The sequence below is a fragment of the Anomaloglossus baeobatrachus genome, chromosome 3, assembly GCF_048569485.1.
Source record: "Anomaloglossus baeobatrachus isolate aAnoBae1 chromosome 3, aAnoBae1.hap1, whole genome shotgun sequence".
Lineage (NCBI taxonomy): Eukaryota > Metazoa > Chordata > Amphibia > Anura > Aromobatidae > Anomaloglossus > Anomaloglossus baeobatrachus.
Genome location: NC_134355.1, coordinates 581597986 through 581622829, shown reverse-complemented (window position 1 = coordinate 581622829; position 24844 = coordinate 581597986). Strand labels below are relative to the sequence as shown.

General features: G+C 47.5%; 1 protein-coding gene across 1 annotated transcript in view; it reads left to right on the top strand.

Moving 5' to 3' along the window:
• Positions 1-24844, top strand: part of RAB6B (RAB6B, member RAS oncogene family) — a 121272-nt gene that overhangs the window by 70720 nt on the left and 25708 nt on the right. Inside the window, exons 3-5 of the mRNA XM_075340999.1 lie at positions 176-229; positions 9857-9962; positions 17532-17643. Coding sequence (XP_075197114.1) covers positions 176-229; positions 9857-9962; positions 17532-17643 — 272 coding nt within the window. The remainder of the gene's footprint in view (positions 1-175; positions 230-9856; positions 9963-17531; positions 17644-24844) is intronic.

Sequence of the window (24844 nt, the reverse complement as noted above, 5' to 3'; positions counted from 1 at the left end):
TCTTCCCTGAGATCTGCCATCGGGGAAGAGTCAGTAGATCCTACAAACACGATTGGATGGGACTTCTGTAGAGCTGCAGTCTTATGTCAGCAGGATTGAAGATGAAGTTGTGGCCATAAAGCGGTTGTCAGAAATCAGATTTTCATGTCATCTTTTCTTTGTCTGTTTCATCTAGGCTACTATTGGAATTGACTTTCTGTCAAAGACGATGTATTTAGAGGATCGGACGGTGAGTTTCTTTCTTCTCCCTCAACCGTTTATTGTACATTTGATCTACAAAGAGATGAGTTCGAAATTACCGCTGCACCATAAAACTTTTCACCAGTTTTGCCTTGTGTCTGTCTATGATTCAGTTTTGCTAGAGGGGAATACAGAGTCTACAGCCTAAAAAACTGTTTATGAGACAGAGGTTTTACTACTAAATAACAACAATGAATACATTTCTGTTGCTTATATAGCACCACTATATTCTACAGCGCTGTACAGAAACCATTCCAACCATTCCCAGCCATCCATATGGGTCAAATATTGAGTAGAGAAGTCCCTTTTATTGGATTTGCTTGTTAAGCTTCTTTATTTAGCATAAAGATTATTATGGCACATATTATTTTTATAGGAAATAATACCCATAAAGCTTTAAAATTATCAGTGTATGGAATATGACATGTAATACATTTGTAATGATTGGAGACTATAAGGCATCCAATAAAATATTACTGAGCTTTCCATTAGTTACCCTAGTATGCGGCTGCAGGAATAAGGATAATAAAGCACTGAGTGCTCTAAATATATTGTATATATTGGACTACAGGCATAAATTTATCTATTAATAACATTATTTTATATTGTAGTTAATGTACATAAAACTATAAAATTATGTTGCCAAAATGTTGAAATATTATCTGAACATATTGGGACCTGGTCCATTAATGGGTATGTAGCTGTATAGTGTCAGACTTCAGGGTGAATTTATCAAAATGGACTTTCTTCACTCCAGTAGTGATGGATAGTGATGAGCGAGGGTAACTGCTCAAGACTCGATCGAGCATTGGGATGCTTGGGCCGCTCATTACTCAATCGAGCACAATGGGTGCTTGAGCGCCATGCTCGAGTCCCTAGCCCTAATGTTTTGCGACATTTAGACAGCCAACAATTAACATGCGGGGATTGTTTGCCATACACAGTAATGACATAGCCATGTAGGTTACTGGCATAACTGTGATTGACCGACTGCATTGTGACATCGGGTCTTATATAAGACCTGGTGACGCGATGCTTGGCTCACTGTCTTCTGCAATCAGGTCAGGGAGAGTTGTTGTAGGAGGAAGAGCTGCCTTTAGAGCAGGCATTTAGGCAGTGTTTAATTGGTATTGCAGAAATTGTATAGTGTTGCTGCACCATTAAAATAAAAGTCCTTTTCATGGCTACATACTGTCCTTTCTCTAGAAAAACCAAAGTCGTCTGCAGTCAGTGTAGGGATAACTGGTGGAGGAGGGATAGTTTTGTATTAGAGGCATATAGGCAGGGTTTATTGCTTTACAATCCTTCTAACTTATACTGGTGCTGCAACCTAAAAACAAAAATCGTATTCAGGGCTACATATTTTATTCTCCTCTCTATTAATATCGTAAAGTTTGCAGGCATAAATAGTATCTACCTAATTTATAATGCACAAGGTATGCAGTAAGGGAAGGGGAGGTGGACGTGCTGCTGAGGGTGCACGAAGAGGCTGAAGCTGTTTGACAAGTGAAACTGCCTGCTGTGGGAGCTCAACTAACACGCTGATCCACAAGACCTAGCTTCCTGTCCCACTTTGCAGTGGGGCATGGGACACAACTCTTGAAGTCAGAACAATGTGAACAGGTGGTTTGTTGGATGGCAGATAGTGTTTCCAGTATGTTTCCCAGCACCACCCTGTCTTCTACACACTCCAGTCTCACTAGCCAAGAGTCTAGAACTCACAATCCTCACCCTGATCTTCTTTTCTACAGAGGAGCAGTGTGTGGGGGGATATTATACAAAAGAGCAGTGTGCGTGTTGGGCAATATACAGAGGAGCAGTGTGTGGGAGAGATATTATACAGAGGGGCAGTGTGTGTGGGGATATTATAAACAGGGGCATTGTGTGGGGGTATATTATGCAGAAGGGCAGTGTATGGAGTGATATTATACATAGGGCAGTGTGTGTGGGTGATATTATACACAGGGCAGTGTGGGAAAGATATTATGGAGAGGGGCAGTATAGAGGGTGTATTATGGAGAGGGGTGGTGCAGGGGGTGTATTATTAATTTTCTGAGGGAAACACCACTAACATATTCCACACATGCCCCATAACATCACCTGTGCCCTGACCAACGCAGTTACTGGGAAAGTCCACTCAACAACCAACACATAAACAAAGAGAAACCAAGGAAAAAATTGTGAAAACATACCCTGCTGTAACTAAATAAAAGCATAGTGCATATAAACATAGGGTACTTAGTAAACACTGTTTTTGATCAAAAAAAGCATAAAGCTATCCCACCAAACGTCAAGGTGTACCCAGTTGGGATAGTACCTACACTCTCTAATATTAAAACCTTACCATGGGTCTAAAATAGGCCTCAATGTGGCTAAGGGCTGAGAGCGACCGGGTCCCAACAGGACACACACAGTCAGGGGGATTCACAGAATGAAATGTCCAGCTCGCTGAGAAGGGGGCCACTCCCTGTTTGTACTGAATACAAAAAAAAAACCTACATAAAAACAAAAAAGTGAGCCGGAGTATGAGATGGTATACATGGAACCTGTGAGACCATGTTCACACTGGCCATGAGACAAAGAGAAACCAAGGAAAAAATTGTGAAAACACAAACAAGTGTTTGTGGCCAAGGATGCTACATTTCGCTGATGGCATATTGGTTGATCCTTGTAAAGGTCAGGACTGAGTCGGAGACGGGGACGGCATATGTTATACCGATGCCAAGGATTCTGAGCCCTAATCCATCAGGGTTTCCTCCACCTCATACATTAATTCCTTTACTATTACAAATGTTGGCAAAGGCAGTAGTTGAATACCAGCTACAACATGCCGGTTGGTATTTCAGTCAGACTCTGCACATAAGAACCGACTATTGGCCATGGATGTCTGACCTGACATCTTTGGGGTTCTACAAAACTTTAAGGAATCAAGATGGTGAGCGGCATAACTATTCCACTTCTGTGTCTACTCAAATGTGCGCTGCTGACAATTAAAGAGGAAGATAGGGTCTTTCGGAAACATGCTTGAGTTTTTCATTGATTTCCAATATACTCATTACTCAAATTAAACCCATCCGAGCGTCCAACCTGCTCGATTCATGTAAAGAACACTCGAGCATTTTAGTACTCGCTCATCCCTAGTGATGAACAGTGCACTAGAGCAAAATGCAACAAATTAATTGTGTCTTTTGGCTGCCCGAGCACCAGAATTACTTTAGTTGTGTACTCTAGCTGTACATTGCTGATATCATTTACTATGGAACAAATGATAGTGAATATGTCAGATTGCTTTAGACCACTCCCTCCCGTTAAGCTCTGACCGCTTTTAAAACAGTTGAAGCAGCCGGTGTAAAAAACTAAAGTTGTAACATTTTTGGAGAACTGCACTGCTCATTTATTACTTTTTTCTTACTCCGGCTTTCTGTTGAAAATTGCTGTGTGAATTATCCCCATAATGTTTACGGTGTACATTTTTTTTTGTACTAGACTGTAAGATGAGGGTATGGTGAGAAGCATTTATCTATATGCACTCTTGACTCAAAGAAATTTGTGCAATAAGTCATCCAATGTATGAATATACAAGATTACATAGCAATATAGACAGATGGATAGAGAGATAGATAGATAGATAGATAACATTGGGGAACTAAAAAATTGATGCATGACAAATGTAACCTGTTTTTAGGTTAAATTAAGCATGCATAAAAAGTTGTCATTGAAACATTGTTAATTTATTAAGGTACTTAGCAAAAGCAGCCCTTTAAAGATATCTTGCAGTGAGTTGCGTCAGGGCAATAACCTTGAACAGACAAGCAGTAATCTGACATCATGTGGGTATCCCAATGTTTTCAGTAACTTTCTTCTACAATTATTAAAGCTTTGTGGAACCATTTACCTTGCTCTTCACTTTACCAAGGTTTTCTGGGAAACGATCCAAGTGGATATGGAGATAATGCACCTTGATACTCGTTGTACAGCCAAGATGATGGAAAGAAGATAGCATTCTTTCTATTAGTTCAGTGTAAAATTCTGTACAACCATAGTGAAAGGAGACCATGCATCTGCCTCAGCATCGTTCAATGAATCTTTGATGTGTGAATCTTTTATGAGTCCTCTGATTTGAGGACTGTTAAAAATATCCGCTTTTAGCTTCTCCATGGTGAGCACTGGAACTTTTCCACAGCTACAGTCAAACAATCTTCCCTCTTTGTTTAGAGCTTTTACAATCTGCTTTATTAAATTTGCAGTGGTAGTAAAATTATCTTATTCCTTTCTACCAATGGTTCTGCAATTATATTGTTTTCTCCTACTGCCATCTGTTCTCTCAGAGACCAATGTTTTCACATCCAGTGCTCTTTTTTTGATCTACTAACCCAGCGACAGAAAAAACAGGGATACTTGGTGTAACAGCTGTCCAAAGAGAATATTCACCATTTTTATATCCACATAGATTGTCCACTGGTGATCATGGTATATTTTCTGTAGGGCCAGGGTAATTGTGTTTGGCTCTTCAGTTAGTTTAGTTAAGTAACCTATTGGGATTGAGCCATATTTGTTTCCGATGAGTAAAACCACACATTTTAGGCTCCGCTTAGAACTGCCGTGAACAGCCGCCATTTGCTTGGTTGATATTGTGATATGCATATTTTCATTAGCAAGCCTTATATCTTAATACTTATTTTAATACACATGGCATTTAATAAGCTTTCAAGTATTTGTCACATACCTTACAGACTATCTTTGATTCTTTAATTAATAGCACTGTCAAGGAAAAAATCCCAAATTTACTGTATATGTAGGCAACAGTACATTATCTCAAAAAGTAGAGCTGCTACAAAAAAATGAATGACCTATTCTGATTCAGAGGACTGAATATACCTAAAATCAAGCCTAAAGGCCGCTTTACATGCAACGATATTGCTAACGAGATGTCGTTGGGGTCACGGAATTCATGATGCACATCCGGCCTCATTAGTGACGTCGTTGTGTGTGACACCTATGAGCGACTGCTAACGATGCAAAATACTCACCAAATCGTTGGCTGTTGACACGTCGTCCATTTACCAAATATTGTTGCTGATTTTGGACGCAGGTTGTTTGTCGTTCCAGAGGCAGCACACATCGCTATGTGTGACACCCCAGAAACGATGAACAACACCGTACCTGCGTCCTCCGGCAACGAGGTGGGCGTCTCTTTCATGCGGCTGCTCTCCGCCCCTCCGCTTCTATTGGATGCCTGCTGTGTGACGTCGCTGTGACGCCGCACGAACCACCCCCTTAGAAAAGAGGCAGTTCGCCGCCCAGAGCGACATCGTTAGGAAGGTAAGTATGTGTGACGGGTACTAGCGATATTGTGCGCCACGGGCAGCGATTTGCCCGTGACGCACAAACGACGGGGGGGTGTGCGAACGCTAGCGACAATGCTAGCAATGTCGCAGAGTGTAAAGCCCCCTTTATACCTGAGGCACCAAAACATTTTTTATTAATTTGTTCCTCAGTGTAACAGATAGTTTGATACAGTAAATAGATGGATGGATAGATAGAATGATAGATAGATAGATAGATAATGTTGATATAGCTGAAACCAGAAGTTTCCATGCACTATCTAAAAAGACACATCTGCAGGTTTTTCTCACTATCTGACATGAAATTAGAATAAAACTTTCCCGTTTAAACTCAATTAGGAACCAACATTCAAAATAATTTATATTTGCCAAATGTCAGAATGATGAGAAGCAGAGAATGTTTTAAGGCACTTTTATTACTTTCTGCAAAGTCAAAAGTTTACATACATTAAGAGTACTATGCCTTCAAACAATACTGTATAGGACAGCCCATATGATGATGTCATGTCTTTGGAAGCTTCTGATAGGTTTATTTGCAACATCTGAGTTAATTAGAGACACACCTGTGGATGTATTTTAATGCACATGTGAAACACACTGCTTCTTTGTGTAGCATCATGGGAAAGTCAAAAGAAATCAGCCAAGATCTCAGGAACATAATTATGAATTTGCAGACAGAAGAGTAACAATGTGTAGTCAAGGGGAAGAGGTGGGGAAGTGCTAATGTTGCGCTATGTGGGCATGTATATTGAGAAAATGGGGGTCTCTAGATACATGTGGCACTGTGGTAAAGAGTAGATGAGGTGAAGAGATTACATGCATCTTCATTGTACCGTCATTTAAAGCCCCACTCCAGCATTTTTTTATTGCAGTGCTGGAGTGGTGCCACTAATCTAAGCTCCCTGCACTAAAGGGGGCTTTAAACGCTGCAATATCGTTAGTGAATTATCGTCGGGGTGACGGTGTTTGTGACGCACATCCGGCGTCATTAACGAGATCGCAGTGTGTGACACTTATGAGCGACCTTAAACGATCGCAAAATCGGTCAAAATTGTTTGCCGCAGAGAGGTCGTCCTGAAACTAAAAATCGTTCTCTGCTTATTAGCGATGTTGTTCCTCGTTCCTGCGGCACTTTACATCGCTGTGTGTGACACCGCAGGAGCGACGAACATCTCCTTACCTGCCTCCACCGGCAATGCGGAAGGAAGGAGGTGGACCGGATGTTACGTCTCACTCATCTCCACCCCTCTGCTTCTATTGAATGCCTGCCGTGTGACATTGCTGCATGACATGATGCCGCATGAACCGCCCCCTTAGAAAGGAGGCGGATCGCCGGCCAGAGCGACGTTGCAGGGAAGGTAAGTGCGTGTGACGGGGGTAAGCAAGGTTGTGCAGGAGGGGCAGCGATTTACCCGTGTCGCACAACCGACAGGGGCGGGTACGATCGCTTACGATCTCGCTAGCGAGATCGCAACGTGTAAAGTACCCTTTAGTCTCAGACCTATCAGTCACCATCTTCATCTATTATCGGCACCACTCTGGTCAGTCTCCAGCCATTTGTGACCTGCTGGATTGCTCCAATGTTTGCTGGGAAATCTGAAAGTTACAACTCAATGTAAAGGCTACTTTACATGCTGCAACATCGCTAGTGATCTCATTAGCGATGTGAAATTCTAGAGCGCACGTGCGATCTTTTGAGATCGCACATGGGTCATTTTACACATGTGCGATCTCGACAGATCGCACTTGCAATCTAGAATTTCCCATCGCTAATGAGATCGCTAGCGATGTCGCAGCATGTAAAGTAGCCTTAAGTCTATGAGCACCGGAAAGTAAGTTTCATAGACTTACATTGAGAGCTTGTGCCTGTCACCTCGGTCAGTCAGAATTTGCGATTACAAGATGGCGGACCAGGAATGGTGCTGGGAAAAGCTGAAGTCGGTGGTCAGTATAAGACCAGCTGAAGGGACCTTACTTTACTAAAACCACTCTAGCGCTGCAATAAGGAAAACGCTAGAGCGGTGCAGTTGCGTAACTTGAAGCTCATGGGCCTGAATTCAAAATCTCCAGTGGGACCCCCAATTATTGCAAATGTATTGGTCTCTTTATATAAGTCAAAGGGACCTTCGGGGCCCTTAGGCTCCATGGCCCAGGTGCGATTGCAACCCCTGCACCTATTGTAGTTACATTTAGGGCCCTGGTGAGGTGCTTTAAAGTAGTGAAAGACTTAAGCATTTCAGCAGCTCACACAGAATTACAATGGAGGGAGCCATATGCATGTTTGGTCTCTTTCTTTTTGGAGTGAGAACGGGGGGGAAAGAATCCCCCTTCCCCCTGACAATTTGGAATCCTGGAAGGAAAAGTGAGTCCCAATCGTACATTTATGACATTTACTTTCAACATATCAATAAAAGTGGTTTTCTTTATTATAAAAATACACTATTAAATAACCGTGGTGCAGCTGTTCCCACAACCGGTTTTAAAAGTCCTTTATACAAAGACAGCACATCACTTCATTTTCTTTGTCCTTCTTATCAATTCATATTTCATAAATATACATATAGTCACTTGACATTTTTTACATCATATTCACCACTGTGAAGGAAGATATCCAGACTGTGAGGCAATCCGGGCCTCACAAGCTTCCGTGCTGCAGACTTGTGGTCCCTGATCGTCGGTGAAGTGCCTCTGCCCCCTGTTTAGTCTACTGCAGCCATTGTGCACTTAGGATCGCCAGCACCAAGAGCCTGACTGCAGCCCGGAAGCTCGTGAGGCCCACACTGAATCACAGTCTGGATGTCTTCTTCACAGTGGTGAATATTATGTAACAAAATGTCAAGTTATTGGATGTATATTTATCATATATGAATTGATAAAAAGAATATAAAGTGATGTGCCATCTTTAGTATAATGTATTTACTTTCAATATGCCATAAAAGTCTTGGATGGTAATAACTTTATGGGTTATTTCGACCCTTGGGATTTCTTAAACTTGACATTGTGACCTGGGTACCAGAGAAAGTTTTGCATCCCTACTGTTGAATTGAAAAAAATTTGTATTCACACCAAATCTAGATCTACATATTCACGGGAGGGTCTATCAATAAACAATAGGACACTAATCACGGGAGGGTCTATCAATAAACAATAGGACACTAATCATGGGAGGGTCTAGCAATAAAAACTGGGACACCATTCATGGGAGGGTCTAGCAATAAACAATAGGACACTAATCATGGGAGGGTCTAGCAATAAACAATAGGACACCATTCATGGGAGGATCTAGCAATTAACAATGGGATGGACTATCAATAAACAATGGGACACTATTCATGGGAGCGTCTAGCAATAAACAATGAGACACTATTCATGGGAGGGTCTAGCAATAAACAATGGGACACTATTCATGGGAGGGTCTAGCAATAAACAATTGGACACTATTCATGGGAGTGCCTAGCAATAAACAATGGGACACTATTCATGGGATGGTCTAGCAATAAACAATGGGATGGTCTATCAATACACAATGGGACACTATTCATGGGAGGATCTAGCAATAAACAATTGGATACTATTCATGGGAGTGTCTAGCAATAAACAATGGGACACTATTCATGGGAGCGTCTAGCAATAAACAATGGGATACTATTCATGGGAGGGTCTAGCAATAAACAATGGGACACTATTCATGGTAGGGTCTAGCAATAAACAATGGGACACTATTCATGGGAGCGTCTAGCAATAAACAATGGGACACTATTCATGGTAGGGTCTAGCAATAAACAATGGGACACTATTCATGGGAGTGTCTAGCAATAAACAATGGGACACTATTCATGGGAGGGTCTAGCAATAAACAATGGGACACTATTCATGGGAGGGTCTTGCAATAAACAATGGGACACTATTCATGGTAGGGTCTAGCAATAAACAATGGGACACTATTCATGGGAGCATCTAGCAATAAACAATGGGACACTTCATGGGAGGGTCTAGCAATAAACAATGGGACACTATTCATGGGACGGTCTAACAATAAACAATGGGACACTATTCATGGGAGGGTCTAGCAATAAACAATGGGATACTATTCATGGGAGGGTCTAGCAATAAACAATAGGACACTATTCATGGGAGGGTCTAGCAATAAACAATGGGACACTATTTATGGGAGTGTCTAGCAATAAACAATGGGATACTATTCATGGGAGGGTCTAGCAAAAAACAATGGGATACTATCTGCAACTTCATTTGTCTTTCTTTTGTCCCAGGTACGGCTACAGCTCTGGGACACGGCTGGACAAGAGCGGTTCCGCAGCCTGATCCCAAGCTACATCCGAGACTCCACCGTGGCTGTGGTAGTTTATGATATTACAAGTGAGTATATTCTGTTCAAGAAAATGTGTGTGCAGCGCTGTGTCATCACTGTCAGCATATTAGCCTCAGTTACAATTCACATTTTAGATGAACACATTTTTTGGACTGAATTGAGGCTGGCGGAGAATCTGATTGCAGATAGTTTGTATTCTATTTCATGCAGATAATTAATAGTGCCACCATCCTGCCTCAGCTGCTGATTACATGGTTATAGTTGTTACAGCAGCCAAGTGGACCACAGGTAGCAATAGCTTGGAGATGTTTATTTGGTTTTATAGGAAACTAGCTGTAGTATCAGGATAGTAACTAAAGGCCCTGTCACACACAGAGATAAATCTGCGGCATATCTGTGGTTGCAGAGAAATTGCGGATAATCAGTGCCAGGTTTGTGGCTGTGTACAAATGGAACAATATGTCCATGATTTCACTGCAACCACAGATCTGCCAAAGATTTATCTCTGTGTGTGACAGGGCCTTTAGTGCCTCTCTCCCAATCTCCCTCTCTGTCTTTCTTTTTGTCTGTCTCTCTCTTTGTCTCTCTGTCTATCTGTTTCTCGCTTTGTCTATAGCTCTCTATCTCTTTGTCCCTCTCTGTCTGTCTATGTCTCTCTCGCTATTCATCTCTCTCTGTCTCTCTGTCTGTTTCTTTTTTTCCCTGTCTGCCTCTCTCTCTGTGTCTCTCTCTGTCTATCTCTCAATCTCTCTGTTTCTCTCTGTGTCTCTCTCTGTCTGTCTCTCGATCTCTCTGTTTCTCTCTGTGTCTCTCTCTGTCTGTCTCTCGATCTCTCTTTTTCTCTTTGTGTCTCTCTGTCTGTCTCTCGATCTCTCTGTTTCTCTCTGTGTCTCTCTCTGTCTATCTCTCAATCTCTCTGTTTCTCTCTGTGTCTCTCTCTGTCTGTCTCTCGATCTCTCTGTTTCTCTCTGTGTCTCTCTCTGTCTGTCTCTCGATCTCTCTTTTTCTCTTTGTGTCTCTCTGTCTGTCTCTCGATCTCTCTGTTTCTCTCTGTGTCTCTCTCTGTCTATCTCTCAATCTCTCTGTTTCTCTCTGTGTCTCTCTCTGTCTGTCTCTCGATCTCTCTGTTTCTCTCTGTGTCTCTCTCTGTCTGTCTCTCGATCTCTCTTTTTCTCTTTGTGTCTCTCTGTCTGTCTCTCGATCTCTCTGTTTCTCTCTGTGTCTCTCTCTGTCTGTCTCTCGATCTCTCTCTGTTTCTCTCTGTGTCTCTCTCTGTCTGTCTCTCGATCTCTCTGTTTCTCTCTGTGTCTCTCTCTGTCTGTCTCTCGATCTCTCTGTTTCTCTCTGTGTCTCTCTCTGTCTGTCTCTCGATCTCTCTGTTTCTCTCTCTGCTTCTCTCTCTGTCTGTCTCTCGATCTCTGTTTTTCTCTGTGTCTCTCTCTGTCTGTCAATAAGACAAAAAGAGATGGCAGTCAGCTCACCAGTCCATCATGTGTTTGAATAGATAATGCAGCCAAGGGTGCGGTGAACAGAGGTTCCTGAGCTGATACACAGGTGACGTACTCAAGAGGAGAAAAAAAATCCAGCTCCCGCAGTAATAGTATATAATAGCATTCTGGACTTCTTATATTAAAATATAGGGTGACAGTGCTATGAGAGAAGGAGAGCTCATAGAAGAATCTGTAAAGTAACACAGCTAAACTCAGCTTTGCTCTCCCTCCCTCCACACAGACCTTATCTGTAGGTGTTAATCATCTGTATTCTACTCCCAGCACTTTCTAATCATGCAAGAGGTTAGACCAAGAGATCAGACTGTATCATTACATCTCATACACTGCGAAACCTGCTATATGCTATAGTGGAGGCTTGTTTTTTCTCCAGTGTGTTGCTGCCTGCTTATGATTGGTCAGCGTCCTACAGGGAGAAAAAGAACACGCCCTCAGTGAAAGCTATCTGATAACAAGCACTTGAACTTAACAAAAGTTAACTCATTAGGTGCCAAATACTGTGATTGCTAATATCTCCAAAACATTGAGGCAAAAAAAAAACAAACAAAAACCCCCCCAAAAAACCTAAACATTTTATTTACTCCTCAGCTACTATCACATCATGTGTCGACTTGAAAAATTTCTTCAAACCTTCTCTGTAACATTGCAATGGACAGAAGAAGCTTTGTAATTTGTTTTTTACTTTTTTTTGCTATTAAAAAATAAATGATAAAACACTGATTGTAAAAACTGACACTGAGCAAACACTGATGAAAACACTTTTTACCTAATGAAAAACTCAGACATCTGTAATAGCCCTTACAATGTTTAAATGTTTATTTAGTTATTCCTGTTTGTTAGAAAACTGACATTAATTGCTACTTGTAAGGGCAACTTTGTAAAAAGGAAATAAGGGCTCATTTTCTTACAGATAAGGCCAGCGGCATGTCTTATAATGATCACTTTCCAGGCTGATAATTAACATTCAGCTTGTGACCAGAATAAGAAGATCCTTCATAATAGAGGGGAAGAAAAGGTTGTTAGAGGAGGTGTGCAGGATTTAATTAGGACCAGTGTGTGCTGCTCTCTGGCTCATGGTGAGTGCGCTGCCATCTCCAGGCGATAGTGATCACTGCAGTATGTCAGGAGCAGGCTCACATCCCCTGCGGGGAAACCCATTTCTCAACTGGAGAAACACTATTAGCCAATTAGCTAATTAACAGTTGCTATTTAGTGGCTCTTTAACATCTTGTTCACATGTTTAAATCCCCTTCTTATCACATTCCTCAGAGCTGTGATCACAAGTCCAGGTATGTGCAATAACAGCAAGAAAATACATTACTTTTATTCTAACACTCAGAAAGGCGCTGCCATAGTATAAACCAACACTGAGGATGGCGCTATACATGTGCTATGGTAGAAGCACTAGATTCACACTCATTTTTCTTTTAAGAGGACATTTCACTAAATGTTCTACTTTTAAAGCACCACTCCAACGGTTTTTGTTACTTTTTTCAGCGCTGAAGTGGCGCTTTAAATCTAAGCTCCCTGTCGTATACTCATCTTCTGGCGGCATCACATTTTACCTACGCTGCTCCAGTTCCGCAGCGTCATCTTGTGCCCCTTAAGTTCTGACTGATCAAAATGCAAGTCTATGAGAGCCAGTATGAAGCTCTCATAGACTTACATTGAGTTGTGACCTCCGGCGCGCTCCATGAAACACTGGAGCTGCTGCAGGTCACAAACTGCAGGAGACCAACAGGAATGACTCTGAAAATAAATGAAGATGGCAGCAGTTGTGTATAAGACAGGGGAGAAGAGACTTAGATTTAGGGTTCTTTTCCACTTGTGATTTCTCAGTGCGAGTGCGATCCGATAAAACATCGGATTGCACTCCACCAGTGTTAATCAATGAGGCAGTGTCCCCTTGCTTACCTTACTTCGTCATGAATTGTGCTCTCGGTGCAATCGCAGCATGCTGCGTTTAGCAGCGAGTCTCGGCTCACGCACCCCCATACAAGCCTATGGGAGTGTGTGAAACATCACACTGCACTCACATGTTATGCGACTGCAGTGCGATATACGTAGAGACAGACAGCATGGGAGAAACTGCTCCCTCCATCTTCTCCGAGGCTGTGATATGATTGCAAGATTGCATCAGTCGCCTGATACTCGGCTGACACTTGCAGGAGAGGGTCATTAGCAAATCGCTTCCAATGCTCTCGCATCAGAAGCTGTATGCAAGTGGAAAAGAGCCCTTATAGCACAACTCCAGCACTGAAATAAAAGAAAACAAAAACGTTGAGGTGGTGCTAAACTGAGTACTTCCTCCAATTGTCCTTGCATATACCACTTACCTTTTCTGTGGGCATGCGTTTTTTCTGTAATGTGTGCCCAGTTGGTGAAGGGAAATTGTGCACTAATATTCTCAGGAAGAATAACTTTGGATCGGACGGGCACAGATGAGGAAAAAAACTGTTCTAGAATCATTTTAGCAGCAGCAATTGAAGGAGGTTTGTGACGCCCCTGGACTATCAGGTTGTCACAGGGTACTGCACAAACTGCCCTTCCGTGCAATATTCCGCCTCCCTCTTGGTTCTGGGTCCGTAACTAAATGGTGTTGCCTCCAACAGCAAATCAAATCCTAGATACACCCTGCACCACACCCACCAGTCACACCAGTGGACGGCTTGAGTGGAATAGAGTCGCCCACCTGGAGGGTTTGGGGGGTCAGGGAGGGGAAGTGAGGAGTGTAGTTGTACCGCCCCGCGCTCGGCCGCAGCCGAGCTGCTCGGATCCGGGCTCGTTGGTGGGTGGCTCGAGCGCCTCCGGATCTGGGGTCACTTTGCTCTGAAAGGGGATGCTGGCGCTTTCGGTGGGGGGGTTAGGTAGGTGCACGGCCGGAGCTGCGCTTGAGTTCGTGACGCCACCCAGGGGACGTGGTGAAGGTAGACACCACCGCTGCAGTTACGGGATACTCGGGGGAGATGGTAGTGCAGCCAGATGTTAACCCCTCCGTGGGCAGGGATGATGACCCCGGGACCCGTTGGAGATAGCTGGGTGGTGCAGGGCGATGTGCGCGGCCGGACGTCACTGTTGTACTCACTGTTATTGACACAAACAAGTCACTGGTAAACCAAGTTGATGGTGGTCGGTGCCCGTAGCCGGCTGCGGTCAAGTCCCCCACCTGCATGGTGGTCTCTGCCTTTCTCCTGCACCGTGTTGTGTAGCTGTAGACTGCCTGCGCTTCAGCGACGGGAGTCCGCTCCCCGGCTTTGTATATGTCGAGAGAGCCATTTTGCCCGCAGACACTGGCCCGTGGGATCTCTCTGCCTGTGTGGTGGCTTTCTATCCCCCTCGGTGGGCTGTTGTCTTCAGTCGGGACTTGGGTGGGAAAGGACCTATAGTCCAGACCGCAATCAGATAATTAACTCAGTCCAGTGGATTCTGGACCTCGTTTCAGGGTCTGAGTACCCCCCTATGTGCTCCGATTTCCGAGTCGGTTCCCCGGGTCGGTACCGGCGGGCCACTACCCTGTCCCGGTCCACCACGGTTCCACCGAGCCGTCTTCCCGGCTCCTGCTGGCTGAGGCCACCGCTTGCCTCCTAGCCAAGGTGCTCGGGCTACGACCCTCACACCTGTCAGACTGTCACCGGCCTGTCTCACAGGCCTCACCTACTCACTCCTCAACACTCAAACTGATCTGACTAAACTCAACTGTGTTTCCTGCCTCAGGCCCTCTGAACTCCTCGGTGGGCGTGGCCAACTGCCTGGCTCCGCCCCCTGGTGTGTCCATTAAGCACCGATGGAGGTGACTAGGGTTTTTGTGGTTGGCTGATGACTCCTTTTTAGTGGTACAGGTGTTGTGCGGGGGTCTAACTGTGACTACCTGGCTAGTCCAGGGCGTCACATAGTCAGTCAGTGTGTGTAGAGGAGAGAGGTTGGGAAGTAGCCCTCAAGCTGTGAGGAGCTCAGAGGAAGTCGGGAGTGGTGACTCCTGAAGTACTGTCTAGGTTGCAGATGGTGGTCTGGGCCTAGAGGAGTCGGACCCCCGATCGCAGGGGATTGTGGCGAGGTGCTCGGACCTGTCGAGGAGGACAGCCGGCAGCCTACCACCATCACCGGTCTGGGACCGAAGGCACGACGGGGTACACGGACGCTAGGTCGGGGAGTAGCTTCAGGCAACCTGAAAATTCACCTGAGGAGAACGGTGCCTTTATGATCTGTTCCCATCCGCTTCAGAATCGGGGCATTAGCGCAACGAGGGGGGATAGGACTTTCCAAATCCTAAACGGTCCAGAAAATCCCAAGCATGGGCCCTGAGAGCAAGCTCCCATACTTAGCCATAGTAGGGAGCGGGGCCCGGCTAGTTCCATGCTACCGGACCCACAAGTTGAAGTCAAACTAAGTGCCAGGAGGCAGGTCACGGATCACCAGGCAGCACCATTGGGGACGGGACCCGGACAAGCTCCCCTCAGCGGCAGCAGTACCCAGAGACTTGGTTTACCCGGTTGTCAGCATCTGCTTATGAAGTGAGTGAGTACAAGAGTGACCCCTGCACCCCATGGCACCCCCTCACCGAGTCCCGGGGCATCCCCCCTACCCGTGGAGGGTTACAACACCTTGCTGCCCCACTCCATCACCCCAGGTACTCCCAGCGGCAGTGGCGGTACTCCCCAATTTACCATACACCATGGGTGGCGTCACGAACTATACATCAACTCCCCTGTAAATACCCCCTTTTATTTGAGTGGCTGCACGACCCCCGGGTCCGGAGACCCTCGAGCCACAGAAAACCCGGATCTGAGCAGCTCGGCTGCTTCCATGGGGGCGGTACAGGTTCACCTCTTTTTATTACTGGCCACATCGATATTATGTTGAGAAACAAGGTTTCTCTCAAATACCCTGTGTTGACAATAGTGCCTGTGAGAGGCGCTATTGCGGGCCGGTCATCCAGCCCCCCCCCCCCCCGGACTCCGTGACCTCTGATGTCCAGTGATGTCATGTCAACTGAGGTGGGCCGCAGTCTTCCTGAGTGACTGGGGTGCGGGTGGCCTTTCACCACCCATCACAGCGCAGCATCTCTTGTGCTCTCTCCTTCACTGCAGAGTGTTGCATGCAGGTGTGATGCTGGGCTGTGATAAGCAGTGAAACCGGGGGACCCACCCACCCCTGAGACGTGCACCACCCATTATCCTTCCTAACTTTCTGATTGCTAGGGGCAGTAGCGCCTAATGTAATGACAGTGCCAGTCAGTTCCATTGTTGTGCCGCTGTCCCTGAACTTTGTGCACTCTGCTGCTACGAGTAGCAGCTTAAGGAGAACCTGTCAGGTCCCTTATGTTCTCCAACCCAGCAGCATTCATACCTGTATGCCCAAATTCCCTCCTAACCAGCCCTGTAAAACACTATTCACTAATATGAATGTTTAAAAAAAATAGTTAAAAACCTTGCTTTCACTTGCTAATTAGCACCTTGACATTTCGCAGGGGCGTTAGTTCCCCTGACTAGTTAGCCCTCTTTCCGTGTTATCATGTCCCTGTGGGTGTGACAATATAATTTCCATTATCCAGGTTCACACCAGCTAATGGAAATCTCGCTCACGTACGTGGCTCATTTCAGTCACATCAGTGCATCTCAGAAGAAGGGTTGATGCTTCCTTAGGTGCACTGCCCATAACCGGAAGTTCAGAAGATGGCTCAGATACACATCTTCTGAATTTACCGTTATGAGCTGTGCACCCTATGAAGCCAGGAAGCATCCACCCAGCTTCAAAGGTGCACTGACACGGGCTGGCGGTGACACCAGCTAGTGGAAATTATGTTATCACACCCACAGCAGCATGATAACATGAAAAGAGGGCAGACTAGTCTAGGGAACTAACGACTCATCAACTAGTCAATTAGCATAGGGAAAGTCATTTTTTTAAACATTCATGTTGGTGAATAGCATTATACAGGGCTGGTTCAGCACGGAATTTGGGCATACAGGTATGAATAATGCTGCTGGGTTGTAGTACATAAGGGACCTGGTAGGTTCCCTTTAAGGGCAGTGCTTTCAAGCTCAATAGCAAAGCTCCCTTCGAATCACTTTGTGTTAATTCGGATATATATATATGATTGTTTTATAGATTTGAATTCCTTCCACCAAACATCCAAATGGATTGATGATGTCAGAACAGAGCGAGGAAGTGATGTCATCATAATGCTGGTGGGAAATAAGACAGATCTTGCAGACAAAAGGTATGGACATTTATTGACATCCGTCTACTGAATGTGACCTTGTTGTGTTATTTTAGGTTTGGCCGCTGATTCACAGTGCTCCACACTGATCAGAATCTGATTAGCATAAACGGACAGTTTTTCTTGGATGGAAAAAATATGATCTTGTCAACCCAACCTAAGACTAACGTCTTCCTACAGTTCTACAAATAGAATAAAATGCAATGAGATTGTGATGGTCTTTTTTTGAGTCTGCCCAAAAAAAAGCACTCATAAAACACTAAAAAGAATCTTCTTATATATTTCTATAGAAAAACAACTTGCTGTACATATGTTCAGGGACTAGAGTATTTTTTAAATGGAACTTGTCACCAGATTTGGTGACTATAAGCTGTGGCCACCACCACTGAGCTCTTATATACAGCATTCCAGAATAGTGTATATGTGACGCCCTGGGCAAGCCAGGGGTCACAGGTAATAACATCACCACACCCTACACCCCGGTTAGGTACACCTGAGCTAGACCTGAAATCCTTGTTGCCTTCCTCCAGGGGCTGATGTCCACACCAGGGGGTGGAGCCAGGCGGTTGGTCTCCACCCACCAAGGAGTACACAGTCCTGGAGGCGGGAAAACTAGGCAGTTCAGTTTTGGAGAGGAAAGAGAGCAGTTGTGTAGTGAAAGTGGAGAGGGAAAAGTGACAGCTTAAGAGCCTGAAGTTGGTCCGAGTGTGTGCCCCGGACCGAGACAGCAAGGTTAGCAGACGGCGGTGACCGTCTGCAGGAGTGGCCTATCGGAGTTACCGTAAGGACCGCGGACGGGTGGTGGCCCGGCGGTACCGGACCGGTACACAAGGAGAAGCCAGCACCAGTGGCAGGGGCCTTTCGGATCCCGGCAAGGCTAGGAGTCGCCGTGAATTTGCCAAATCCGTCAGTGAAGGGGACCTCCGGGTCTCCAAACAACTAAGTCCCGATTGAAGGCAACAGTCCAACCGTATGAGAGAGACACCGCCACCACCAAGGCACCAGTTTCTCAGGGCCAGCGCCTGCGGGCAAAGAGGGGCTCCTCCGGCCCATATCCAAGTCGGGGAGCGGGTTACCGGTGGGAATCCATCGCTACAAACATTGAACATAGGTGCAGGGAAAGAGACATTCACCGTTAACTACCGGTGAAAAGCAACAGCAGCCGTCCGTGGGAACCATCTTTCCAGCCGTGTGTTTTACCGAGAACTGTGTCATCGTCTCAGGCTGAGTGAGTACCACCGTGCCGTGAGGCACAGCGCTGCCCCCGCGACCCTGCACCTCACCAAGCCCTGCACCGGCCCTGCCATCCCTCATCCTCCACCTCATCACTGGGCCCCGGGACAACCACCCCCTACCCACGGAGGGGAGAACTAACAACTTTGCTGCTCCCTCTCACCGCTCCCGGGATCCCCATACAGAGCAGCGGTGGTGCTATCAAAAATCACCACAACCGTGGGTGGCGTCACGGACAATAAATCCCCAAAACCAATCCCCTTTTCACTCACGGGCGAGGAGCGCCGCTCGAGTCCCCGGGATCCGGCCCATCGCTCTAGCCACCGGGCAGCAGCAGCCGCAGCAGCAGTGGCGGCCGGACCCGAGCAGTGGGAGAGCGCAGCGTCCCCTCCTCCGCCCGCGACAACTTGGCGTCACGAACAGGATCTTACCGCTCTGCCGTTGGGTAGAGGTGCGCCTTGTTACCGCCGGAGGTGTCCGGCCGAAAAATTTCAGAAGCCGCCATCTTTGGCACGAAAAGTTCCCGCTCGAGCGTCTTCTCGAGTAGTGGAGGCGCGAAGGCCAAAACCCCGCCCCGATAGAGGAGGGGTCGGAAAGAGGCTAAGGGGGACGAAATGGTGACTGAGCGCATGTAGCCGCGGCTATAAAAGCAAGGGCGCTAGGACTCTGCAGCCATCTTGTTCCTGGGAGAGGCCGCCAGCAACATGTGGATGCCGTCCTGAAGCACCGTAGCCCCCGCGCCTGGAACCGCGGCGTGGGTGGAGATCCGGACCGCGCAGCTCTACCAGAGGCTGCAGGTCAAAATGCAGCTCCTCATGGAGGAGTGGGAGACCGGCATGGCGGAGGTCATAGCAGCCGTGCGGAGACACGAAAAGGAAGCTGCGGAAGGGAGGGTGAGTGACCCACGCCCCGATGCCCTTGAAGGGCCGGTCATCGCGGCTGCGGGACCCGGTCTAAACCCTCTCAGCCTGCTGCCTCCCTCGCCACCCGTCCCGGAAGCCATGACCCCGCCAGTAGGCCCGCTACCACCGCAACCGGTAGCGATACCCAGCATGCCCGCCCCGGCGGGCCGACCTGTAGCCGGAGCCCAGAGCCGACTGGAGGTGCTGCCGTGGAAAGCCCTGAAGCCTGAACCGGAGGCGTCCGCCGAGAAATCCCCCGAGCCGGAGCCGACAGCCCGCTCCGTGCCGAAGGCCCAGCAGAGGAAAGCCCCTGTGCCCATCCCCCACACCTCGGCTGAGGTTGCGCCGGGTTGCCGCTGTAAGGTGGCGTCCAAGGCCAAGTCACCGCGGGACCTGCCGTCCAGATCACCAGTAGTGGGCAGTGTCCAAAAGGTCTCGCGGGGCCCGACCCATGCGCCGGAGCTCGCAGCAGCGCCGTACTGGGACATAGAGCCGGTACCGTTGGGCCTGGAAATCGAGGAGAGGGAAATAAGGAAGGCGGAGATGGTGGCCCGTACGATACGGGAGAAGAAGAGCCTGAGACAAGCGACCTTCCATGTCAGGGGCCCGCTGTATGAGGGGCAGGTGAGGCGGTTTGATGTCCGCCGGGGCTATGGATTCATATATGAACCGGGCCTGGAGGCCGAAGTTTTCATAGCCCGGCGGGATGTTAATGCTCACCTGCCAGAGGAGCACCCCGGTCGTAACCTGATGGCGGGCAACTTGGTTCAGTACACCCGGCACTGTGGGGAGAGGGGGTGGTTTGCGCTGGATGCGAAAGCTAAGGGGCAGCCAGGAGGCCCGTGTGAGCACCGCACCCCCTCCCTCAGTTGATGCCGAGGACTCTGAGTGATGGCAGCGGAGCACCGTTGTCACCGTCCCCGTTGGGACCACCAGTGTATGTTAAAAGTGTTTAAAGTTTTGAAAAGTTTTTGAAAAATGAAAATGATTACCGAAGCCTCACCTGATTGAACCGTGATTTGGAACCGGCCGTTGCCGGCATTGTTGTCCCCTTGGGGACCGTCTACAGTTTTGCATAGAAACGTCTATGAACATGCCTGAGAACTTGCAGGGCAACCACAAACTTGTGGAATGTAAATAAATATGTTTTGTTGCAGCTTACCGTTACCGCCTCCGGAGAGGCAGGTTGGAGGGAGGGCCCGCAGTGGAGCAGGCTGGGGCCCAGCCACCACCAGAACCGGTGGCTATCCTCCGGAGGGGAAGGACAGATCCCGCTCGGGTAACTTGGTGCTGGACTGGGGTCAAGGGGTGCTGCCTGTTTCTCAGGGGCAGCATAGGGCCAGGTTACTTGGGTGGGAGAGAGCGGAAGCCGTAACCGTTTGAAACCGTTACCGTAACGTTTAAGAAAAGTGCCTCCCGTTGTGGGATGATGCTCTTCTACTTGTATTGTTTTCTTATCTTTTTCAGAAAAATAAAACCGGTGTTGGACGGGCAGCCCGCGGACGGTCTGCATTTTGCTAAGGGGGAATGTGACGCCCTGGGCAAGCCAGGGGTCACAGGTAATAACATCACCACACCCTACACCCCGGTTAGGTACACCTGAGCTAGACCTGAAATCCTTGTTGCCTTCCTCCAGGGGCTGATGTCCACACCAGGGGGTGGAGCCAGGCGGTTGGTCTCCACCCACCAAGGAGTACACAGTCCTGGAGGCGGGAAAACCAGGCAGTTCAGTTTTGGAGAGGAAAGAGAGCAGTTGTGTAGTGAAAGTGGAGAGGAAAAAGTGATAGCTTAAGAGCCTGAAGTTGGTCCGGGTGTGTGCCCCGGACAGAGACAGCAAGGTTAGCAGACGGCGGTGACCGTCTGCAGGAGTGGCCTATCGGAGTTACCGTAAGGACCACGGATGGGTGGTGGCCCGGCGGTACCGGACCGGTACACAAGGAGAAGCCAGCACCAGTGGCAGAGGTCTTTCGGATCCCGGCAAGGCTAGGAGTCGCCGTGAATTTGCCAAATTCGTCAGTGAAGGGGACCTCCGGGTCTCCAAACAACTAAGTCCCGATTGAAAGCAACAGTCCAACCGTATGAGAGAGACACCGCCACCGCCAAGGCACCAGTTTCTCAGGGCCAGCGCCTGCGGGCAAAGAGGGGCTCCTCCGGCCCATATCCAAGTCGGGGAGCGGGATACTGGTGGGAATCCATCGCTACCAACATTGAACATAGGTGCAGGGAAAGAGACAGTCACCGTTAACTACCGGGGAAAAGCAACAGCAGCCGTCCGTGGGAACCGTCTTTCCAGCCGTGTGTTTTACCGAGAACTGTGTCATCATCTCAGGCTGAGTGAGTACCACCGTGCCATGAGGCACAGCGCTGCCCCCGCGACCCTGCACCTCACCAAGCCCTGCACCGGCCCTGCCATCCCTCATCCTCCACCTCATCACTGGGCCCCGGGACAACCACCCCCTACCCACGGAGGGGAGAACTAACAACTTTGCTGCTCCCTGTCACCGCTCCCGGGATCCCCATACAGAGCAGCGGTGGTGCTATCAAAAATCACCACAACCGTGGGTGGCGTCACGGACAATAAATCCCCAAAACCAATCCCCTTTTCACTCACGGGCGAGGAGCGCCGCTCGAGTCCCCGGGATCCGGCCCATCGCTCGAGCCACCGAGCAGCAGCAGCCGCAGCAGCAGCGGCGGCCGGACCCGAGCAGTGGGAGAGCGCAGCGTCCCCTCCTCCGCCCGCGACATATATAAGTGCCCAGGCCATGCTGGATAACGTAAAAAACACTTTTATAATACTCACCTAAGGGGCGATCCGATGGGTGTCGCTGCTCTTTGGTCCAGTGCCTCGTCTGTGCTGTGATCAGTTTTCCTTCTACGCAGCCCCACAGGCCGACATTGGGGTTCTGCACAGGCGCACTTTTATCTGCTCTGCTAAGGGCTGATCAAAGTACTGTAATGCGCAGGCGTGAGGAAAGGTTAAAGACCGCCCACGCAGGTGCACTACTACACTTTTATCTGCCCTGAGCAAAGCAGATCAAAGTGCGCCTGCGCAGGACCTCAATGCCGGCTAGTGTGCATGACGTAGGATGCGTCATGTTCACGGGCTTCAGAAAAAGTCAGAAGAAGGAGGACGGTGATTGCTTTATAGAGGAAGTGCTGGATCGGAGAGCAGCAATGCCCATCGGAGCAGACTGTCCCTTAGGTGAATATAATAAAGGTGTTTTTTACGTTATACAGCACAGCCTGGGCTGTTATATACAGTATTCTAGAATGCTGTATATAAAAGCTCACTGGTGGTGGCCATGGCCTATAGTTGTCAAATGCCACAAACATGCTCCAGAAAGTTTACAGAAAATTAAAACAAAAATATTAACAATATACTAGCAAAAAATGCTACAGAATAAAAAAAAAAGTTGCAGTTTCTGTTAGAAAAGCTCATTATGTTTGATTGCCGGAAAAAAAGTTGGGGTCCAGACATGGAGGGGGCCCTGTTGACAATGGCGCCTATTTCAGCTAGATGTGTGACCTCAGACGAATATCCAATTAAAATGAATTGCAGCACAGAGACCTCCCGGCTTCCTGCACTGGAATACATGCCGCCAGCCAATTAGAGGCTGTCAGCTGATGTCGGCATGTCCATCAAGGTAGTGCTTGGCAGTAATGTCATGCACCATGATGGGTAAGCCGAAATCAGCTGTTGCGCCGGCTATAGAAGAAGATGCCATGGAGCATGAGAGTGGAGGAAAGTAAGAAGAATATTTTTTTAAATGTGTTGGATAAGAATAGAACAGGGAACATTATTTCCGAAATGTGCCCCGGATGGGGGACATTATGCTATCAAGGGGCCCAGGATGGGGGACATTATACCATTTTACCATGAAGGGGCCCAGGATCGGGGGTGGCATTATCTTTATACCATTAAGGTGCCCAGGATGGGGTCATTACACCATTAAGAAGCTCAGGATGAAGGGAGGCATTATACCATGAAGGTGCCCAAGATATGGGGAGGGGCATTTACCATGAAGGGGCTCAGGATAGGGGACATTATGCTATCAAGGGGCCCCGGATGGGGGACATGATACCATTATACCATGAAGGGGCCCAGGATGGGGGACATTATACCATGAAGAGGCCCAGAATGGGAGGGAAGTGTTATGCCATGAAGACGCCCAGGATGGGGGAGAAGCATTATACCATGAAAGTGCCCAGGATGGGGGGGGCATTATACCATGAAGGAGGCCATGATGGGGCATTATACCATTAAGAGGCCCAGAATCGGGGGAAAGCATTATACCACGAAGGAGCCCAGGATGGGGGACATTATGCCTTAAAGATACATAAAATGGGGGAGAATCATTATACCATGATGGAGCCCAGGATGGGAGGCATTATACCATAAAGAGGCCCAGAATTGAAGGGAAGTATTATGCCTTGAAGACGCCCAGGATGTTGGGGAAATATACCAATGAAGTGCCCAGGATGAGGGGGGGAGCATTATACCATGAAGGAGCCCATGATGGGGCATTATATCACGAAGAAGCCCAGTATGGGGGGAAAGTATTATGCCATGAAGAGGCCCAGGATGGAGGCATTATACCATGAAGAGGCCAAAGATGGGGAGGGGAAGCCATTATACCATGATTGTTTGCTGGGATTTACACCAATCATGATGACTGTAATTCTGAACAGCCCCATGTGAATGGAGCAGAGGTGGATCGAGCACACTGCGGCTCCATACATTCTTATGGGAGTGCCAAAGACCAACCAAACACAGTGCCCAGCGGTCGGACCCTCAACGATCGGCAAGATAATTTTCCAACTTGAGTACCCCCTAAGTTGCTCGTACACATACAGTGCCTACAAGTAGTATTCAACCCCCTGCAGATTTAGCAGGTTTACACATTCGGAATTAACTTGGCATTGTGACATTTGGACTGTAGATCAGCCTGGAAGTGTGAAATGCACTGCAGCAATAAAGAATGTTATTTCTTTTTTTTTTAAATTGTGAAAAGTTTATTCAGAGGGTCATTTATTATTCAACCCCTCAAACCACAAGAATTCTGTTT